Source organism: Chinchilla lanigera, unplaced genomic scaffold (genome assembly GCF_000276665.1).
Source record: "Chinchilla lanigera isolate Chin_1 unplaced genomic scaffold, ChiLan1.0 scaffold00025, whole genome shotgun sequence".
In the NCBI taxonomy this organism is placed as follows: domain Eukaryota; kingdom Metazoa; phylum Chordata; class Mammalia; order Rodentia; family Chinchillidae; genus Chinchilla; species Chinchilla lanigera.
Genome location: NW_004955426.1, coordinates 3,769,592 through 3,789,497, shown reverse-complemented (window position 1 = coordinate 3,789,497; position 19,906 = coordinate 3,769,592). Strand labels below are relative to the sequence as shown.

The window sequence follows — 19,906 nt, the reverse complement described above, 5'->3', positions numbered from 1 at the left end:
GACAAAAAATTATGAGCTACAGGAAATCAAGTTAATTGACATCTAAAGTTTCATTTATCACAAACTTTATTAACTAGTTTACTTTGTTCCCTTCTAAAAATACAGACTGCCAAGTAAGGGCCATTAATTATAAAACAGAGAAAGAGCTGTCAGAGAAATGAACTGCCTTATGTGTGATATAAATTCTCCATGAAATAGGAAGGGACTAAGCCTTAAAAATGAGTACAGTGATACTGGCTAAATACACGTGGGAAATGTCCCCATGATGGAGATCTCCACACGGCAAGTTCACATCTGTCAGAAAGACATGGCACGGCAGGAGTGAGGGGTTCAGGACGCGGGGAGCGCTTCTCCTCCTGTCTTCCTTCACTTCATGGAAGTGTGGGCAGGGGACGGTTTCCTGTGTCACAGGCCTTGTACACAGGGAGTAAAGTGCGATATGTCCAGGAAAGGCACCGCGAATCCCACCACGAAGGGTGAGCATCTGATCCCCCAGGGAAACATGCACCTTCTAGGAATGCAGAATTGTTAGAGACCAAAAGGAACGGGAAAGGAGCTAAAACTCCAGCCGTGAAAGCTACCCAAGAGCAAGGGGCGCGCACGACTTTTTCCAGCTTACTCAGGCTCAGGGCGGTAAGGAACCTGTCCGCAGACTCAGCTCAGGTCCAGAAGGAAGTACCTTCAGCAGATGGGGTAAGGAAAGCTGGGTAGAAACTGCAGCTGTGGGAAGGGGAGGGGATCAGAACAAGGTGGGGGACTTCAGCCGACTGAGGCAGGGGAAGGAAGTTTTGGAACCAGAAGTTACTGAGAGCTCTGAGAGCAGGCAGAAAGAGGTAAAGCTCTGAGTCCATCCTCACCCTGTGTATTCAGTGAATCTCCCTGCAGTGCGCGAACATTCACAGGTTGGCAACCGGGACAGGAAAGGGTAACAACAGTTTGGATCTGAGACGACCAGGACACGGAAAAGGAGTGGGATGGTGTGGAGTAGAGTGGCTGGAAGAGATGCAGTTGAATTTTGCAGAGAGAAGACAGATGTGAAAACTGACTAAATGAGGGGGGTTAAAGACGAACATTTTGCTGTCTCTTTGACAGCAAAGGAGGTATATAATGTAGAAATTAAAAGTGGAGTGCAGGAAGGAAACAAGAAAGTCTTTTTCTGTGTATTTGTGTGTTTTAGATATGTTTTTGACATTTTTATTTGATAGCTGAGTATATAATTTAAAATATCACAAATAAAAAAGAAGATTCACTGCCTGAGTGTTGTGAGGACATAATGTTTGTTCATGTGGACCAAAGGCAAAGGACGCTGGGAAGAAATAAGTAAGTAGTATTACGATAGCGGGTCCCGACTTAATGATGGTTCAACTTACGGTTTTTGTGACGTTAGTGCAGTTGTTTGCTTTCAGTTCAATGAATTACACAAAGTATTCAGCCATTGTGTTAGGTGACTTTGCCTAAACATATGCTAATGGAGACACTCTGAGCATGTTGAAGTATGCTAGCCTAAGCTGTGATGTTCTGAAGGCTAGATGTATTGAGTCAAGTTTCAACTTAGAACATTTTAAATTTATGACAAGGTTATTGGAACACAACCCCCCTGTATGTTAAGAAGCACATGTACTAGGAAAACTGGGTGTTGACTCTTTAGAATCGTGGTTTTATTTCACATACCCCCCAAAATAAATAATGAAACTCAACCAGGATCAGGAAGTTATGGGCTACGTTGTGCCTTCCCAGATTCATATGCTGAAGTCTTAACCTCTACCAGTGTGTGACAATGTGACTGTTTGTAGGCAGGGTCTTTACAGTGCTGAGCTGAAACAAAGTCATTAGGGTGAGTGCTAATCCAACATGACTGGTGCCTTTGTCAGAAGAGAGAGGACACACACATACACAGTGGAAAGGCCATGTGAAGTCAGAGGACAACCACATACAAAACAGAAGAAACACAATCCCTGACTTGAAATTATACTACAAAGCTGCTATGATAAAATCAGCATGGTACTGGCAAAAAAAAACAAACAAACCAGACCAGAAGATCAATGGAACAGATTAGAAGATGCAGAAACAATTACAAACACACTCAATCACCTCATCTTTGACAAAGACACTGAACATGTTCACTGGAAGAAAGACAGCCTCTTTAATAAATGGTGCTGGAAAAACTGGCTTTCCACATGCCGAAGACTAAAATTAGACCCATGTCTATCACCATACACGAAAGTCAAAATGGATCAAAGCTCTAAATATTAAAACAGAAACGCTAAATCTACTGGAAGAGAAAGTAGGTAGAAATCTTGAAGACATAGGGGTAGGCAAAGAGCTCATCAAAAACCAAACTGCATGGGAAACACTTCAAAGAATCAACAACTGGGATCTCATCTTATTGAAAAGCTTTTGCACATCAAAAGAAATCACTAACAGAGTAAAAAGAAAACCCACGAATTGGGAAAAAAATTTAGTCAACTGCCCCTCAGACAAAGGACATCTATCCAGAACATATAAAAAAATTAAAAAAAAATCAGCTCCAGCAAATTCAAAGACCCAATTCAAAAATGGGCATCTGAGATGAATACAACTTTTCAGATGAAGAAATACAAATGACAAATAAATATATGAAAAAATGTTCAACATCATTAGTCATTCGAGAAATATAAATTACAACAACACTGAGATTCCATCTCATCCCAGAAAGAATGGCTATTATCAAGAAATCAACCAATAACAAATGCTGTAGAGACTGTGGGGAGAAAGGAACATTTCTCCACTGCTGGTGGGAGTATAGATTGGTGAAACCACTGTGGAAATCAGTGTGGAGATTCCTCACAAAACTAGGATTACATGTCCCACTTAACCCAGCTATTCCCCTTCTGGGTATTTTCCCAGAAGAATTAAAAACATCACATCACAGCGATATATGTGCACCCATATTTATAGCAGCACAATTTGTCATAGCTAAATCTTGGAAACAACCCAGATGCCCATCAACTGAGGTATGGATAATAAAGATGTGGTATTTTTATACAATGCAGTATTACTCAGCTAAAAGATACACTTGAGGCTTTTATCAGTAAATGGATACAACTAGAGACCATACTCATAAGTAAAAAATATGACTTGCATGTGTAAACATTGTATTGTCTCCCTAGTGTAAAAACCTGAAAGAGTAAATAAAACCCCAAATAGAGAATAGATAATGCAAAAGGGAAAGAAATTGCTCAAAGGAAGGAATGACTAGGATGAGGGAAAGAAAGAATAGAAAGAAGGCCAAAATTAAAAAAAAAAACAAAAACTATCTATCTATCTATCTATCTATATATATGTATATATATATATAAGGATAGCTAGTATAACTACTGCTGATGTCTGGTGGCTTATTAAAAGGGACAGTTAATGTTTAAATTTTTTAAAAATTTCAGCCAATTTTGCATGCTTATATCTGGTAATCTGAGCAACTTCATTGAATATAACAACCACTGTTAATTCCTATCATTTTGTTTCAAAACCCTGTATCATTTTTAATGTTTCTGCCTTGTTTTGTTTTGTCCGTGATGTTCATATATTTTGCTATTGTTCTTTTTTTATATTCCCTTTAAAATAAAAAAAGAAGAAATTCAGAAGAAATCAACCCTGTCAATATTTTGTTCTTTGCTTTTAGCCTCCAGAAAACAAATTTTCTGTGAGAAAACAAATCACCCAGCCTAGCTGTCTTAGCAAGCTAATGAGGGAGTGAGGTGGGTGTGCTCATGTGCTCAGAATGGAATACAAACACAGCAACAAATGAAGCTGGCCAAAAAACATGATCACATTGAAGAGGGTGGGAAGAAAAGAACCGAGCAAACTAACACTGGGAAGAGGCATTGTGCTTTTATATTGGAAACAAAGCACACACACAAAATGCAAATAATTAGTAAAGAAATATTCAAATAGAGAAAAAAAGAACTTTAACACTGGGATTGAACAAACAAGTACATTCTGGATGATGAGAACCAGGTTATCTTACATATAAGAAAAAGGTTAGAACCAAGGAAAGTAAGAAGCTTAGAATTAGCCTTTTGTTGGGAGATTACAGTGTGGTGTACACACACACACACACACACACACACACACACAGAATACAGAGATGGAGGCGGGGTGGAACGGCTGAGAGAGGCAGGAGACAGAATATCCATCTAGATGTCAGTGTACACACGGGTTAGTTCACATGGATCTGCGTAGAGGGCCTAAGTCGGGGCACTACACAGCCCTGGACACACCCAGCACCCAGATCTTAGTTTCTAAAACCCATCTCTAGTGAACAGAAGCAGGAGTGCTTCTTAAACAAACGAATGACTCCCCGAAGTAAGGACGCGTTGTAAAATAGAGGCGGCATGCTGAAAGCACACAGAAGGAGCTGCTAATGGCCAACGCCGGAACAACGTGGGTGGGTGGGGGCGGTACTGGATTATGCCACACAGAATAAAATAAATGAGAGTGAGTCTAACTGATAATAAATCAATGAATGAATATAAGGAGGAGGCACGGGGCCAGCTCCTTTCAGAAGAATTTCAACCGATAAACTTAGAAGGAATGAAAAAAACAAATATTATTAGCCAGAAGTATAGTATTAATTGTTGCAGACAAGATGTGTCCAGAGATGCCAAAATTACTGGGGAAAAGTTTGATGAGAAAGAGAGTATTTGTATAGTTTATAAAAATACCTCGTCAAGAAGAAGCAAGATGCATCACATGCAAGTACAAATTCCCTACGAGAAATGTTATCATTATGTATATCTATAGTATACCGATAAAATTAAAAAAACCTCTTGACAGGTACTTGTAGCTACAAAGAGAGACACAGTAACTTTACAGTGGGGAAATACTGGAGTCCTTATTGTAACCAAAGTCAACACCACAGCAAGAAGACACACCAGGACCCACCGATACCTTCTAACATGACCACTAACTGCTTCCACGTTGACCTTGCTGAAAATGTGTAAAGTAAATTTCATTATGAGAAGACATGCGGTGGATTCAAATTAGAGGTCCTCTTACACCATAAAGGTCTGGTATGCCTTGACGGTTTCGGGGTCATGAAAGAAAAATAAAGAATGAAGATCTACCCCAGGTAGGAGGAAATGAAATCGGAGGGGGATCCTGGATTGGGAACCAAACCAGGGAACAGACTGAAAGTAAAACCCATAATAAGGACTAGCAATTAGCTCACAGCACGGCGTTTGTGCTGATCACTGTGCCGCGGTCATGTGAGATGGCAGGACAGGGGGAAGAGATAAACAGTGCTGCTGACGATAGTTGGAGCATGAAAGTTACGAAAAGAAGTAGGCAAAGTCAAAGGAGGTTTTGTGGAAAAGGAAATACATAAACAAATTAAGGATCCATAACCAAAGGGACCTACAAATCATTTAAAAAGAACCAGACTGAAGGAACACAAAGTCAGGTTTTTTTTTTTTACATATTTGTGAAGCAAAATTACAATCAACAGACTTATTCTCATGAAAATAATGGCATTTTTACTTAGATTGGTCAAAAAGAAACTATTACTGTTACTGTCAAAGATAATGCCCCTCCATTCACTTTTTTTAAAAAAGGCTTCTATTATGGTAATTATTCCTTAAATACTTAAAACTACGTCTTCAGTATCCATTGTCAGTCACTAAATGTAGATCACTTTTGCCTAAGAGATCTCAAAACAAAAGGAGTAAAATGGGTCATTTACAAATGGTGCTTTTAAAACTAGAAGACTAGAAATATTCTTAAAGAAAGCTAAAATGAAGGTAAGCCAAAGGATCTGAAGCTTTCTATTGCTATTATCATGCAGAAGAAATATATATTTTTAATTAGCCAGTTAATGTAGGATCAAAAGCACAAGAAGAGATGCATAAAATAGCAGGAGCTAAATTCTGAGAGCAGAGCATGCATGACATTTTAGGGTTATAATTTACAGTTTGCTCCAAAACATTAGCAGTACTTTGAGACTTGAAGACGTTATCAACTTTTTTCAAGTCAGTCCTCAAACCCCATCGAAAACAAAAGCCTCACGCAGTGCTGCAGGGTGGCCCTGAGCCCCTGCCACACCGCACTGCTTTATTAAAGGAGCCTTCTGCACCGTTCTCGCCCCACCTCCCGGCCCTGTCTTCTCCCCTGTACATTTCCGCTCTGCACAATCTGCCTACAGTGCTGGCCTCAAGCACAGCTGGGGCCTGAGATGGAGTCTCTCAGGTTCCACGCACAAAGATACTCCTGTTCCCAGGAAGTGCTCTCCGGTTTCCTTATTCCACAGATAATACCTCCTGCTCTGGGGGGACAGATGACGACACCCCTGCTTCTTAGGGCTCCATTCAGCGCAAGAGTTCCTGCTGCTTTCGCGCAGTTGTCAACCCACAAAAGCACCTTTATCGAGGCATTCAAACACTTCATTTTGGTGCCAAAAGCGATAGGCTCTTTTTCACTGCTTTATTTACCATCTTTTCAAAAACGATGTGAGTTTCTCTTTCTTTTACAGAACATTCAAATACTCCTTTTTTTCCGTTTCACTTTAACTCACTATGACATTCTCTGTTTGCATCAGCATTGTGCACTATTTTCAGCACTGCAATATGAGAGAATAACCTCACGAACTGCGTTCTCTGAAACAAAACTGACAAACACTGCAGTGTTTAAAAAAAAATCAGAGCAGCGTGGCTCACCTTTGACAGCCTCAATTCTGTCAAACTTCAGTCAGTGAGCGATGTAAGTCACACGGCCACGGGCAGGATGAGGACCTGACAGGAAGTTTAGTTCTCTGGCTCTTTCAAGGGGGAGTTGGGGAAAACAAGCACTGGGTTTTCACTTTGGGAAAAAGGGCAGAGGAGGGCTGTGGAGAAAAACCTTTCATTTCTGCAAAGGGTTGCAGGCTGATAGAAAACTTGGTTTTTCCTCATGATGCTTTCTTCCATTCACGTGCTCACCGTAAGGCTTCGCGCGTGAAGTTCTGTGACTACTTGGTTGAGGAGGAGAGAGGAGCGGCACAAGGGGAAGAAAGAAGGCCGATTTTCAGGCAGTGGGAGGCATCTGGCGTTATCGCATCATTATCCAAATCAGAGCGCTGAAAACAGGTTCTTTTTGTGGAGGGGGCACAGCTTCTCCAGAACACACGGAGCTACAAACGGGGCGTCGGACACAAGCTTCTGGAATAAGCGCTTCTACCACTGCTGGGGCCTTGGGAGCAGAGTTTGTCTCTAGAAGCTTCAGCTGCCTCCTGTACCAGTTTCTTTCAACTGCTCCACGGGGCAGTATGCACAGTGCTACGGACGTGAGCTACTTGCAGAATCTCATTTTATATCACTTTACTAAACTGGATTAAGTTACTTTTTCTGTCACCATTTTTCTTACCATAAAAATCACGAGGATTACAGTCCTGCCCTCCCCATGGGGGCAACCTGGAGGTGTACAGAGAAGCGGCACAGGGCTTGGCGCCAGGCCAGTCCCTGCCCATCCCCTCTGCTGTCACTGCTGACTTTCTGGGGCTGCAACAGGCCCTTCTGACAGGCTGAAGGGGGAGGTCCTCCCCAAATCCCCACACTGAAACTGGAAACTCCAGCGCCTCAACATGTAACTGAATTTTGACATAAAGTCATTAAAGAGGTGATTAGAACAAGGCTCTCAGAATGGGTACAACCTGAGGGGTTTCTTCCTAAGAGAAAATCTGGACACGAAGATGCCAGAGACAATAACCAACCTTTCTGTGTGTCTGAGCCCTCGGGCCATGGACTCTGCTGCGGCAGCTTGGTGAGGCTGAGCTTCCACGACCCTCCCCTCCCATCTGATAACGATTTGCTCCAAAGCCAGGACTGAAATGGTCTGATTAGTTTTTCATATATATATATATATTTTTTTTCTGGTACCGGGAATCGAACTCATGACCTTGTGCTTGCCAGGCAGGCACTGTGCTGCTAAGCTACATCCCCAGCCCCTGGTCTGATTAGTTTTCAGCCACTCAGAAACTACCTAAGAAAACTTTCACATTCTTTCCTTTTGGAATATTTAAAATTCTACAGACTCATGAAAAAGAGTGGGGGTGGGAAAGGACGTGAGCAAATATACGCTACCTTTCTTGACAAGTGGAAATAATAAAGAGTTGCAGAGCTGCCTTGCTCTGCAGGCAAGGAAAACAAGCCTGTTTCCTGTCCCCTCAAACGTCTGAAAGGCCTTTCAGTAATAAACATCCGCACCCCTGTCCTATGCTTGGCTGAAGTTTTGGAAACGCTGACCACTGGGGATCAGCACTGTGTGACTCTCCAGGTGGTGACCTGGAAGGACCTGGAGGACTCGGACAGTGCAGCCTGCGTGTGCCCAGCTCACCAGCAAGACAGCAAGAGACAGCTCGGGGGTCAGCCATGCCTGCTCGCCTGCCCGCCCTCTTCCACCCCTTCCAGATGGCTCCTTCGACAGTGCTGGTAAAGAAGAAAGTTCATTAGAGGAGGAGGGGTTTTAGATTGTACTTCTCAAAAATTCATCGTGAAATGGCAGTGAGAGGAAGTGGGGTCCCTCGAAAGGTTTAGTGCTGCACCACTTGAGAAGCTGGGCTCCATTCACACAAGGATCCAGATGACACAGAGACTGCAGGGCCGCAGGGCGCATGGCAGGCTTCTCACTGGGGACCATGCGGTCTGGATTCACAAGCAACTTGGAAGAAGGCACAACTGCACCACAAAGGCTATTTATATACGCACACAGAGAAGGGATGTTACTTTTTCTCTGTAAACTACTGCCACTTTCTTTTGGAAGAGAATTCCTAATTTGCACATCTTTGACTACATTTATAATAAAAATGCAACTGTTAAGCTGTCTTAACAGCTGGAGAGGTGTTATGAATACAAATTTTGTTGAATGTCCCTGTTCTACAGGAACATGCCCTTGAAAATCGTACCTCACAGATGAGTCAGAAACTCATGATTTAATTTATGTAAACGATTTTAAAGGGTGATGCATTAGAAGGGGACAATTTTTCCCCTAAGTGGACAGAGTTAGTTCAAGGGATTTAGTACAACTGGAATATCATGACTCTTTTCAAAATAAGAAATGTATATTAAAGCAAATAGTAGCACACAGCATGATTTACTGTGATTTTTAGGGGTGCAGTAAACTTATGAGTAGGTGATATTTCTCCAAGTTGATTTTCTTTTTAACCCTTCAATTCTAGAATTCCATCTTCTAGATATGCCTGCACATGAGCCACATGACACATGGGCAGAGTTACCCACGACAGCACCGTTTAGGATGGTTAACCAGCTGGGAACAACCCGTGTCCCTGTGTGGTGCACTGGATAAGAAACTGGGCTCCATGCAGACACGGAGTACTACACATTCACAAAAAAGATGCAGACAGGTCTCTGTGTATTGATATGGAGTCAAGTGATAAAAACCAGGACACCCCCTCACTCCCAAAAAAGGGCAGGATGAGACAAGAGAAATAAATATATATTCATTTGTTTTTACTGGCTTAGTAAAACACTGGAATAAACTAGAAATGGGAAAAAATGGTTGATCTATACTGGTAAATGGCATTAGGAGCACGGGACTTCTAAGTTTAAACCTTTTCATGTTTTATTTTTGAGCTATGCAGAAAAAAATCTTAACAGTTGGTTTTTCTCTTCCGAATGTGGGTGAGGTCTGTCTGTAAGATTCTTGATCATGAACTCCTCCTGGGACGAGGTTCCTGAGCGGCCCTCGGATTTGCTGAGGGCCACAGCTTGCAAGGCCCACTGCTTCCGGAATAGCTGGAGTCACTTAAGGTGCTCTTCCTTCTTGCACTTTCAGCTCAGCTCCTGGCTCTAGAGCCAATTTATTGAAATTCTGTTTATGGGAAAGTGAGCTCTAGGACATTAACCCTAAAACTCATCTCACATTTCCCTGAACAGAGAAAGGAAGACACAAAAGCCATGCCACGCTGTAGCTTGCTGGTGTCTGCTTCCGGACAATGCTTGGCTGCAGATCTATCTGCAGCCCTCAGAACCATGGTCTGCTGATCTTCATCAGAAAGCAGGCACAAACCTACGCTGAGGGAAACACAACCATTTCTCTCCCCAGGGAGATTTATTCACTTCAAAGGACCTGAGGAAAAATGACATACTGGACCCAGCAACCTCACCTCACCAAACATACCATATTTTTGTAATATTTCACAGCTTCTGCAAATACCAATTAGAATAAATTTAAAGAGGAATCCCTAGTTTGTCTAACAACAGCACAGGCTAACCTTCAAAATGTGAGAATGAGGCAGAGTGTACGAGGCAGGATCAGGCCCACGTCGGGCACCTGAGCAGGGCAGCTTCCGGGTCCCCGGCGAGCTCCTCACTCGCTCACGGCTTCCCAGCGCTGTGCCACGGTCCCGAGAGCGAGTGTGGGAAGATGGGTTCTCACCTACTGTTTATGGCTTTGCCATGTATATAATTTTGTGATGAGCTAATATGAACAGTGTCAATACCTGCTTATGTTTTTTTCCTGTTTAATAAATACTTTAATGTAAAGTTGGAATGTGAAAATACCTCAAACACGAAGATTTCAACAGGATAATGGCCCACTGTGTGGCTCCATAATTATATCCTACACAGAAAATGCTCCTTAATCACAGCCTGGGACGGATCACTCAGTCTTGGAGGCACAGGGCTCAGAGATGGACAATGCCTTTGTTTTTAATTCTCGGTACAACTCCATGTTCCTCAGTTTTTCTTCCCACAGGGATTTACATCAGCAGCTGTTCAAACAGAATAGAACTGCTCTTTTCCAAACTAATTTAAAAACAACAGATAGATGTGCCATTGTATGTATTTTTAAGAATATGTAGGCAGATATGGGCCTGAAATGCCTATGCAGTGGCTGCCTGGGGTGTGTTCTCCTTTAACAGTGGCAATTCGGCATGAAGCAAATGTCTAAATAGAACAGAATCACAGTACACTCAACTGAACTTTGCATGTCACTAAAGCTTTTTTCATTATGCCTTGCATTTCTGTAAAATTATTAGGTCATTTAAAAGTCATAAGCAGTTTCAGTCTTCAACAGGGGCTTCCAATTCACCTTTGAGGCTGGTCATTTCATGATCTGGGAAAGATATCTGAGGTGAACAAATATAAACCAGATCATCTCAAGTATACTTAAAGAAAGGCTACAGGTCTCAGATTAGGAGCTCCAGGTTTCATCACTGAAACTTTTAGACATACAGAAGCACCTCTGTCTCTGCCAGGTTGGGTTAGAGGGGTGGGTGTAGCTGCCACATGTGACGTCCTTGTTTGAGAGGCTATTCCCAGGATACAGAAGCTGGAGAAGTCAGGTGCGTGGCACCAACCCAAAAGGGGACCCAGGCCTGGCATCCACGGCTCAGTGTGGATGGACCATTTCAGAATCAATAACCCTGACTCTAAAGCAGTCAGGGTTATTGCTGGACACCTCCATCCTGGCCTGAAGAAATTTCAGCAAGAGGTGCGTGATGGGATCTGTGTTTTAGGTGCAATGCGTGCAAGCGTGGCTGGGACACTGGGCAGCAAGAGCTAATGCTGGAGATGGAGAAAAGAGACTACGTTTAAAACTTATTACTGAGATAAAGCTGAAGGTAAGACTGCTACATGCCTCTGTCCTTCCCTTTTGCTGTCATAAAATACTGAGTAATTTACAAATAACAGAATCAGCAGACTCAGTGTCTAGTGAGGGCCTGCTCCACAATGATGACACCTCCCCTGTCCTCATATATCAGGAGCACAAAGGGCTCCCGAGGGTCCTCTCATAAGGGAACTAATTTTGCCCACAAGGGCAATGCCCTCATGACCTAACCAGTTTTCAAATCCCCTGCCTCTTGCTATCAACACGTTGGAGACTGGATTCTGACACACTGATTTTGGAAGGACAGGTTCAGACCACAGCTCCATATGATTAAACAATCATCCTCACTCTAGCAGGGACTCAAGGAGCCATCTGTACACCCACGTTCATAGTGATGCATAACAACCGGAAGGTGGAAGCACCCCAAGTGTCTGCCAGCTGATGCATGGATAAACAGAATGTGGTATGTACATACAATGGAATACTATGCAGCCTAAGGGAAATTCTGACACAGGCGAGAACAGGGATAGACACCGAGGACATTATGCCAAATGAAATGAGCCAGTGGCGAAAGGACAAGCACCGCATGATCCCACCGACACGCAGAGCTGCCAGGAGAAGGGGGAGGGGACAATGGGGAGTGCTGTCTGCTGGGTACAGGGGTTCAGGTCTGAAGATAAAATGGTCCTGTGGGTGGATGGCAGTGCTAGCAGCACAAGACTGGGGCCGTACTGAATGCTCCTCAACTGTGCCCTTGAAGATGTTCAATACGGAAAATCTTATGTTACACGTGGTTTATCACAGTTTAGAAACTGCAGCAGGTAGTGAAGAGAACCACAGGTTTACTGGCCACGTATCTCATGGGCAAATGGGGCGACGGCAGAAAGCAGTCTGGATATTTCAGATTTGACAGAGTTGGTGAGGCAGTAAGCAGAACAATCAGATATTCAGGTGGCTAGAGGGTGAACCAGAGAACCTGGGGAAAGAGCCTGGGGACAGGTAAGAAGGTGGCCCATGACAGCGCCCAGAGAGAAATCTACATTTCAGAGGACTTCAAGTGAAAAATCTCTCTGCTTTTAATGTGAAGTAAAGAAAATGCCTCGTGTTATTAGTAATAATAATACACTGTTGCACCAAGAATGAAAATCCCTGTGTCTCCTCTCCACTGACCACCGCTGCCTGCGCCCCTGTGAGAGCTGACTCAGAAGTGCCCACTTCTCTGTGGAGGCCATGGTGAGGCGAGGACCACAGAGGCCTGTTTTTGGTGCATGCTTCACAGTAAATCGCAGGGCGCTGAGGGACAGTACCTAGGTTCCAAGGCTCAGGTCACCAGCAAGCAAGAGGTTCTGTCTCATGTTTTTGCTCTTCTCACTCACTACAAATAAGTACTCTCTTACCTCCTTCAAAATCAAATGCAAGTTCTGAACTTTGTAAATATAAACAACTCTTAGTGAGGGGAAGGCTGACCTTTCTAAGTGGGTGTTTTCTTCTACACATAAAAAGCAGTAGCAAAAACAACCCCGTTACATCACTATGGGACAGTACAAGAAAAGGTGGAAGTTCTCAATCAGGCTTTACTGAGAAAGCCCTTCGAAGAACTACACACTTAGGATGTGAGGACTGGCAAGGCCCCTGGTGCCCATGCATGCCCAGGGTTGCAAAGACTCCCCGCACAGGGATGCGGTCAGGACTCAGGCTCCTGGTGAAGAGCACACCCACACACTCTGCTCTCCTCTCGAAAATGCCAGCCAGGAAGCACCCTGACCATCCCACGCCCGTTTCTGGGAACTAAACCCAAGGGCCTGTCTGCCGAGCCTCATCCCCAGCCCTTTTTCAGAACAATTTTTTTTGAGACAGGGTCTTGGTAAGTCATTAACTTGCCCGGGTGGGGCTTGGATTTGTGATTCTCTCGTCTCAGGCCATGCCTGGCCCAAACCTCTTCTCTTAAAGCCGCATCTTGGCGAGACACAGCTGTGCAAGTGTAAGGTGACCCTGCAAACTCAACTTCTCCCCAAAGCCGCAGGCAGGACACCAATGGGCAGTGTGGGGACCCACGTAGTTTTCTGGACACAAGAGTCAGGGGATAGAGGGAAGGACCTCCTCCCATGACTGGTGACAGATTTTCATCTGAGAGGCAGAAAAGCTAACAGGGTCAAAAGACCCACGCTCTAGCCTGCAGAAATGTACCCTGTGGAAAGCTGGTGACACAGACGGCTCTGTGGCACAGCCCCCTTCCATTTCCGGCCACCACTGCCTGGGCACTGTAGCTGTCAAGCAGTTGAACGCTGCAAGGCCATCGTGTAGTCCAGCTAGGTTATGAGCACAGAAAAGAACAAGAACATAGATGGGGCGGCATTCGACACAGGGGTTGTTTAGAATTGGCCTCCCTGGAAATATAAACACGTCTGATATTCCCGTTTACTTTCTGTGACCAAGAAGAAGTAAACAGAAAAAAGTCTGATGAGTTGAGACCGTGGGAGGGAAAAGTCACTTGGATTTACTGGAGATTAGAGGGGATTAGCTCACACCTATTTCCACAGTAAGTAGAAGCTTCTCCCTGAGGGGCTGTGAGGAGACTGATGGCTCCGGGTGAGAGCTGCCCTTCAGGCACTTCTAGGGTTTAGACACAAAGCTCCAAGCCCAGGCCCAGCCCTGGATTCTGAGGTCACGGCAGACGGCAAAAACCACAGACACAAATAAGACTGGTCCAGCACAAGGGCCTGCTGCATTCTTACTCTATTTTAGTGTGCTCAGTGTCTGCTGAACTTGTGACTAAGACGCTAGGAGGATGGCAATCAAAGCGGGACCAGAGGACTGTCAAACCCCAAGGCTGGCTGTCTACAAGGGTGTCTGGAAGGAAGTTTCAGACCGACAGCTGTTCATAACAGGCCTGCTCCCTGGAGAAACCCTCTTCTGGTAAGGATGAGGTTTGTGAGGGACAGAGTACGGCTGTGAAGGACTAAGAGTGATTTTTCAGGTGCTAGAACATCACAGAAGCTAGAGATGGAAACAAAACGGCACACACAAACCCAACCTCCAACAGAACCGTTCAGGACAAAGTCAGCTGTGGTAAGTACACAGCTCCTTCCCCTTAGCTAGCCTGCAATCGTAAACACCAGGAAGTAAGAACACACCACGGGAAGCTCAGACAAAAGGAAGTCTTTTAGAACAAGGGTTATTTGTAGCAAGCCAAGTTTATCAACCTCCTCAGGAGGCCAGAATGAGGAGGAAAGAAGTTGTACTTTACTTTTTTCTCAAACTCAAGGGCTTAAAATACACTGCACAGAGTCAGGTGCTTTGGCAGTAGGCTAAAGAGAGCCCAGCACAGCACGGATCTTCACCTGAACTCCAGCCCGTGTCGTGGGAAGTCCAGTGCTGCACTCAACACACAGACAGCTCCGCTAGAAATGAAACTGGACACCTTAGCTCTTGGCCCAAATCTGAGAATTCTCTGCCTTTCTCAACAGATCCCAGGAGAAATAAGTCCTGTCCTTCCTGTTTCTCATTGAGGTGACAGTAAGTTCATATTTAGGCTCCCAGGGATCCGGAGCATGGCAGGACCTATAATTAATGAGGTGAGCTAATCAGTAGCTGCATCCTGTGTGGCTGCATTTAGCTCAGGGGATGACTAAACCCACAGCTGGGGGACAGCCAGCCCCAGACTGTGTCACCAGGAACGTAAGGAGGGCATCGAGGGCAAGTGATGGCAGCCACTGGAATGTTCTAAAATTAACAGAAGAAGCTGAACATGGTAGGGTGCAGAGATGCTCTCTCGGGGAGGGAAAACAAACAGCAGGCTCCACATCTGGAAGGACGGTCCGCTTGCAGGTACCGCAAGAAAAGATGTGACGTAGAGCAGCTCACGTACACGAGTACGGCCCACGCTGCACCTTTGCAGAACTGACAGATCAGTGTTTCTTCAAAGGGCTTAAAGGCTCAAGTAGCATTTCAGTAAGATGGAAGATTAAGCCAGCACTATGCGATACAAATTGTAATATAGGCTGTATGCGTACACTCAAATTTTCTAGTGGTCATATTAAAAAGTAAAAGTATTTTTTTTCCATGGTGCTAGGGCTAGAACCCAGGGCCTTGCACATGCTAGGTAAGCGCTCTGTGAGCTGTTCCCTCAGCCCAGGAAACAGAGAATGATATATTCAGCTCACTCTATAAAATAAAGCCTTTTCAACATGTAATGACTGTAGAATAAGGATGCAATACTTCTCACACAAAACTCCAGTGCACTTTGTACCTGCAGCACACCTCAGTCCAGGTGAAGCACGCTCAAGGGCTCAGCAGCCACATCTGTTTTATGGTTGCCATGGTGAGGCCTTCTGGACAAGGAGTCACAAACTCTGTGGGGACCTGTCACCGTCCTGCTCCAACTATCTAAAGGAGTCACCTCAGAACGCCAAGTACTGCCTTCCCCACACGCTCTGTTGCTCCAGTTTAAAAGCACTTCTTCCTAAAGTGCCTCCCCTGGCAGCTGCAGAGCCCTGTACCAAGCGCTGCCCACTGTGCCTCACCTCTCAGGGCCCCACTCCAGGCCCTTTCCATGAGGGCAGCCGTGGGGGCTGGGACACCCTGAGACCGTTCTTTCAAAAGCTATAGAAATGGGGTGGTTAACTCTCAGGCCTACATATTTAATGTCCCAGAACTTAATGCTAACAAAAGAAAGAACCAATCTGATTGCAAAAACCTATCTGATTCAGAACTTGATTCAGGAGAGTGGGGCATGCTCCCACCTTCCCTGCCAAGCACTGCCCCCATGTGTTTTCTGTACACCTGGAAGAGGGCCACACCCGCTCCTTCTTCTCCCAGGATGAATGACACTGGCTCCCCCCAGAGTAGCCCCTTCTTCTCTTCCAAGCTGATGTCACATCACATCTTACTCTGCCACCTCAGGAAGGGAGGTCACTTATGGTTTCTAAATATCAGATGAAATCCTCATTCCCACTCCGCTCTTGACAGACCAGAAAAGCGCAAGGAGCCAGTGAAAATGTACTGGCGGGGAACTGATCCAGAGAATACCAGAGAGCAGGGTCCACCATTCTTTCCCCTCACCCTACCTTTGTGGTTGAAGATGCCCTCCATCTCCATGCTGCTTCTGGAGTGGGCGATACACAGAGAGCCACAGGGGACCAGGCCTTCTGCTGCAGGGGACCGGTCGGTGGTGCGCACCAGGCACCAGTCGGGCTTGTCATGTGGCCGCTCCAAAACCTCCACTGTCTGGCCGCGCCGGATGGTCAGCTCATTGCTGTTGCATGCTGTGAAGTCGTGGATCACCACAGTCAGCTCACAGCCACCAGAGAGCTGGAGAGAAACGGAGGAAGAGGGACAGGTCAGCAAGCACAAGCGACAGGCTTCTCTGTGGGCCGACCACCTGGGGAGAAAGCAGAGGCTGCACAACCCTTTGGTGCCCTTAGGAACCATGCAGACAGTTATGTACTTTTTCTGGTTCCAACCTTGGGTGGTAAGGTTCACTGTCAGAATGTGTGTGCTTTGCCATGGGCTTCTGTATCTTTGTACCTGAGACGCTGTACCTTCTGCCTCAAAAAGCACTCATCTTTAACGTATGGCAAGCTAATAAAAACTGTTTAAGACTACTTAGATTATTATGAAATACGATGATAAAATGAGGTAACATTCCCCTCTGAATTCTGTCCGAGATGGTGACTGGGCCTTTCCTACACTGGAGTATCTGACTCCCTAGGCATCTCAGGGTCAGGATGGATCCAAGGATCAGCCCCCAGAGCAGGAGACTGAAGAGATGACAGGCTGGACACCCGGGAACATCCCTCCTCAAGACCCTTTGAGGGCTCCCTCCCCATTCTATACTTCACAACGATTCCCTAAGGAGCCTGGACACAGGTTTTCTCAGCTTGCTGCGAGTCAAGAAAACAAGCACACAGCCCTTTCTCTGGGAGGGGACAGTGTCTAAGGCATGAAGAGACTGGGAAGCACGGTAAAACCCACCTCCAGTTCTGACGGTGACTGGCCTGGTGTGCTGCTCCTGACCCAGGCCCACTTTCTGACTTTCTTCTGCCAGGCCTTCCACCTGAAGTGCCCTTCCCTTCTTTCCTCTCACTGTGCTCACTCCATTTTCTGCCAAATGACACTACTCGGCCCTCCACGAGCTCCATGAAGGAACGCCTCCACGATCCCTGCTGTGGACCAGGTGTGGCCTCTTATGGCCTGTGCCCTGTGTGTCTTCTCCTGGGAGAATAACTCATGAACTCACCAGCATTTCTCCTGCACAGGAATCTTGTGACTGGCTCCCTGACCCCGGGCGGCCCCGGGTTCTGTCTCTTTCCACACTGTCCCTTTCCACCACACCTCACACTGTTATTCCCCAGGATGCACAGCAGCAGCCCCTGCTTGCGATTCCTGCTGGGTAACTCTGCCCTCTCCCTCACACGCAGTGCGGCTGGGACATGACTCAGTACGCTCCATTCCCATCTGCTTCTCTTCTGGGGGAGCCTCAGGCAACACTGTCAATGGTGAGTCGCCTAGGTTCAACCAATTTCACTCTCCCTCTGCCTTCAAGTGCTGTCAACTGGTGACCTGCTGATGACTTTCTTCCCTCGTACACACACCAACTGCTTCACTCGGCGTTCCAGTGACCTTGTAAGTGGCCTCCATGATTGGTTCCATGTTTCCTGTCTTAGTCATTTGAACACTGATGTCCCTCCTACTCAAAAACCTCCTACTCAAAAGCCTCAGGCACAAGTTCCTGGGCACTAGGCACAGGGTTCAAGGCTCCACCCACCTTAGCAGGTTCATGTGCTCACAGCCAGCAGTGCGCTTCTGCTATTTCTGAGTTTGGGCCCGTATGCCTCCCCATGGCATCCCTGTACTCAGAGAGCAGCCAGGTGGCCGGCTGGTCTGTACCCTCCCTGCCAGAGCCGTCTGCGAAGCCTCTCCCACACCTGCCATGCCCAGCACTGTTTGGTAGCAATGGACACTGCAATTCTGGAACAAGTGGTGTCTGCCGTCACCACCAGAGAGGAGGTCTACGTCACTTTCCTGTGAACTGCAGTGCCTGGACGTGAGGGCAGACAGGGCCGCTGTGGACCACGCAGAGCACCCAGCATGCAACGGCAGGCGCACTACTTGCTGGAGCATGCCAAAGAGCACGGTCCCCTCAGCACCTGCCTTGCACTCAGTACCTATTTGTACCTGAAGCACTCAGATCCTTGCTGAAAGTGGTAACACACTTGCTCTAATGAGGAGGCGATGCCTTTGAAAAACAGAAGTGGAACACAGCTTTTTCTCTGTAACTTCAGGCTGTAGCGTGCCCATGTTCCACCTGCGCAAAGTCCCATCCCCTCGTTCATGTCGCCTGAAGGCTGCAGTAGTGCTGGGGCCACAGTCCTTGTGGTGAGGGGCTGGGGAGGAGCAGCCCAGCCTCCTGTCCCCACAGGACTCTGGACACAGTGCACATCCAGGGACCTGGGAATCTGTGCCTCCTCCAGCGGCTCACGGCTGAGCTGTGTCCCGGGCCACTGCCCAGCTGAGGACCGTCTACTGCCTTCTGTCATGCTCTGCAACGTCAACTGCCCTGCTCTAACAGCCTGCTTCTTGGGAGAAAGTTCGGAGATTTCTAATGAGAAACACATGTCTGCTAGACAACCACAAAGAGCAAAACAAAACAAAACTCTTCCACCATAAAGACTAATAGCGACAAAATGAACCATCTTTGCTAGGCCACAAAGAAAATGTTCACAAATGTTTATTTCCCTTCTAAATCTTGCAAACTTCTCTGTGGGAAAACCACCCTAGTTTTTATACATGTCTCTGCACAAAGATGCTAATGTGAAAAGGTTATGGTAGAGGCCCAGTCTGGAAAAGAATGTTCCTCGCACAACCTCACATTAAGGAGTAGTTAATTCCTGTAACAAAGAGAAGCAAGGCCCGTTCTAGGGAAACAAGAACAGTGAACCCCAACAGGGGCAATGAACCCCAGTGAGACCTGCCCTTCCCTTCCCAGGCCTGGGAGCTTGGCCTCAGCTCCCCAGAGCCCCGGGGCCAGGGCCCTTCCCTGACTCTCCTCCAGCAGCCCCAGTGCGCCCCTGGGAAGGACACCACCTCACCCGGGGCTTTGCTGCCTTTGTTCTCTGGGGTCTTACTTTTCAGGCTGCTCGAGCCAAGCAAGCTTTGTGGGTGGGGGAAGTGTGGGAAAGGGAGAGAGGGGCTGCCTGAGAGGGGGAATGAAGTTCGACTTTACTTCTGGCATTGATTTTTTAGCCCTTACAGAGCAACCAAAAATGATTGGAAACATCTGTGTACTTGACAGAGGAAAAGAAATAAAAATCAAGCTTGTTCTGACTATATA

General features: G+C 46.1%; 1 protein-coding gene across 2 annotated transcripts in view; it reads right to left on the bottom strand.

Annotated features, from left to right (window-relative positions):
• Positions 1-19,906, bottom strand: part of Trio (trio Rho guanine nucleotide exchange factor) — a 199,644-nt gene that overhangs the window by 57,419 nt on the left and 122,319 nt on the right. For both annotated transcript variants that reach the window (XM_005386123.1, XM_013514974.1), the window contains exon 33: positions 16,641-16,884. In XM_005386123.1, coding sequence (XP_005386180.1) covers positions 16,641-16,884 — 244 coding nt within the window. The remainder of the gene's footprint in view (positions 1-16,640; positions 16,885-19,906) is intronic.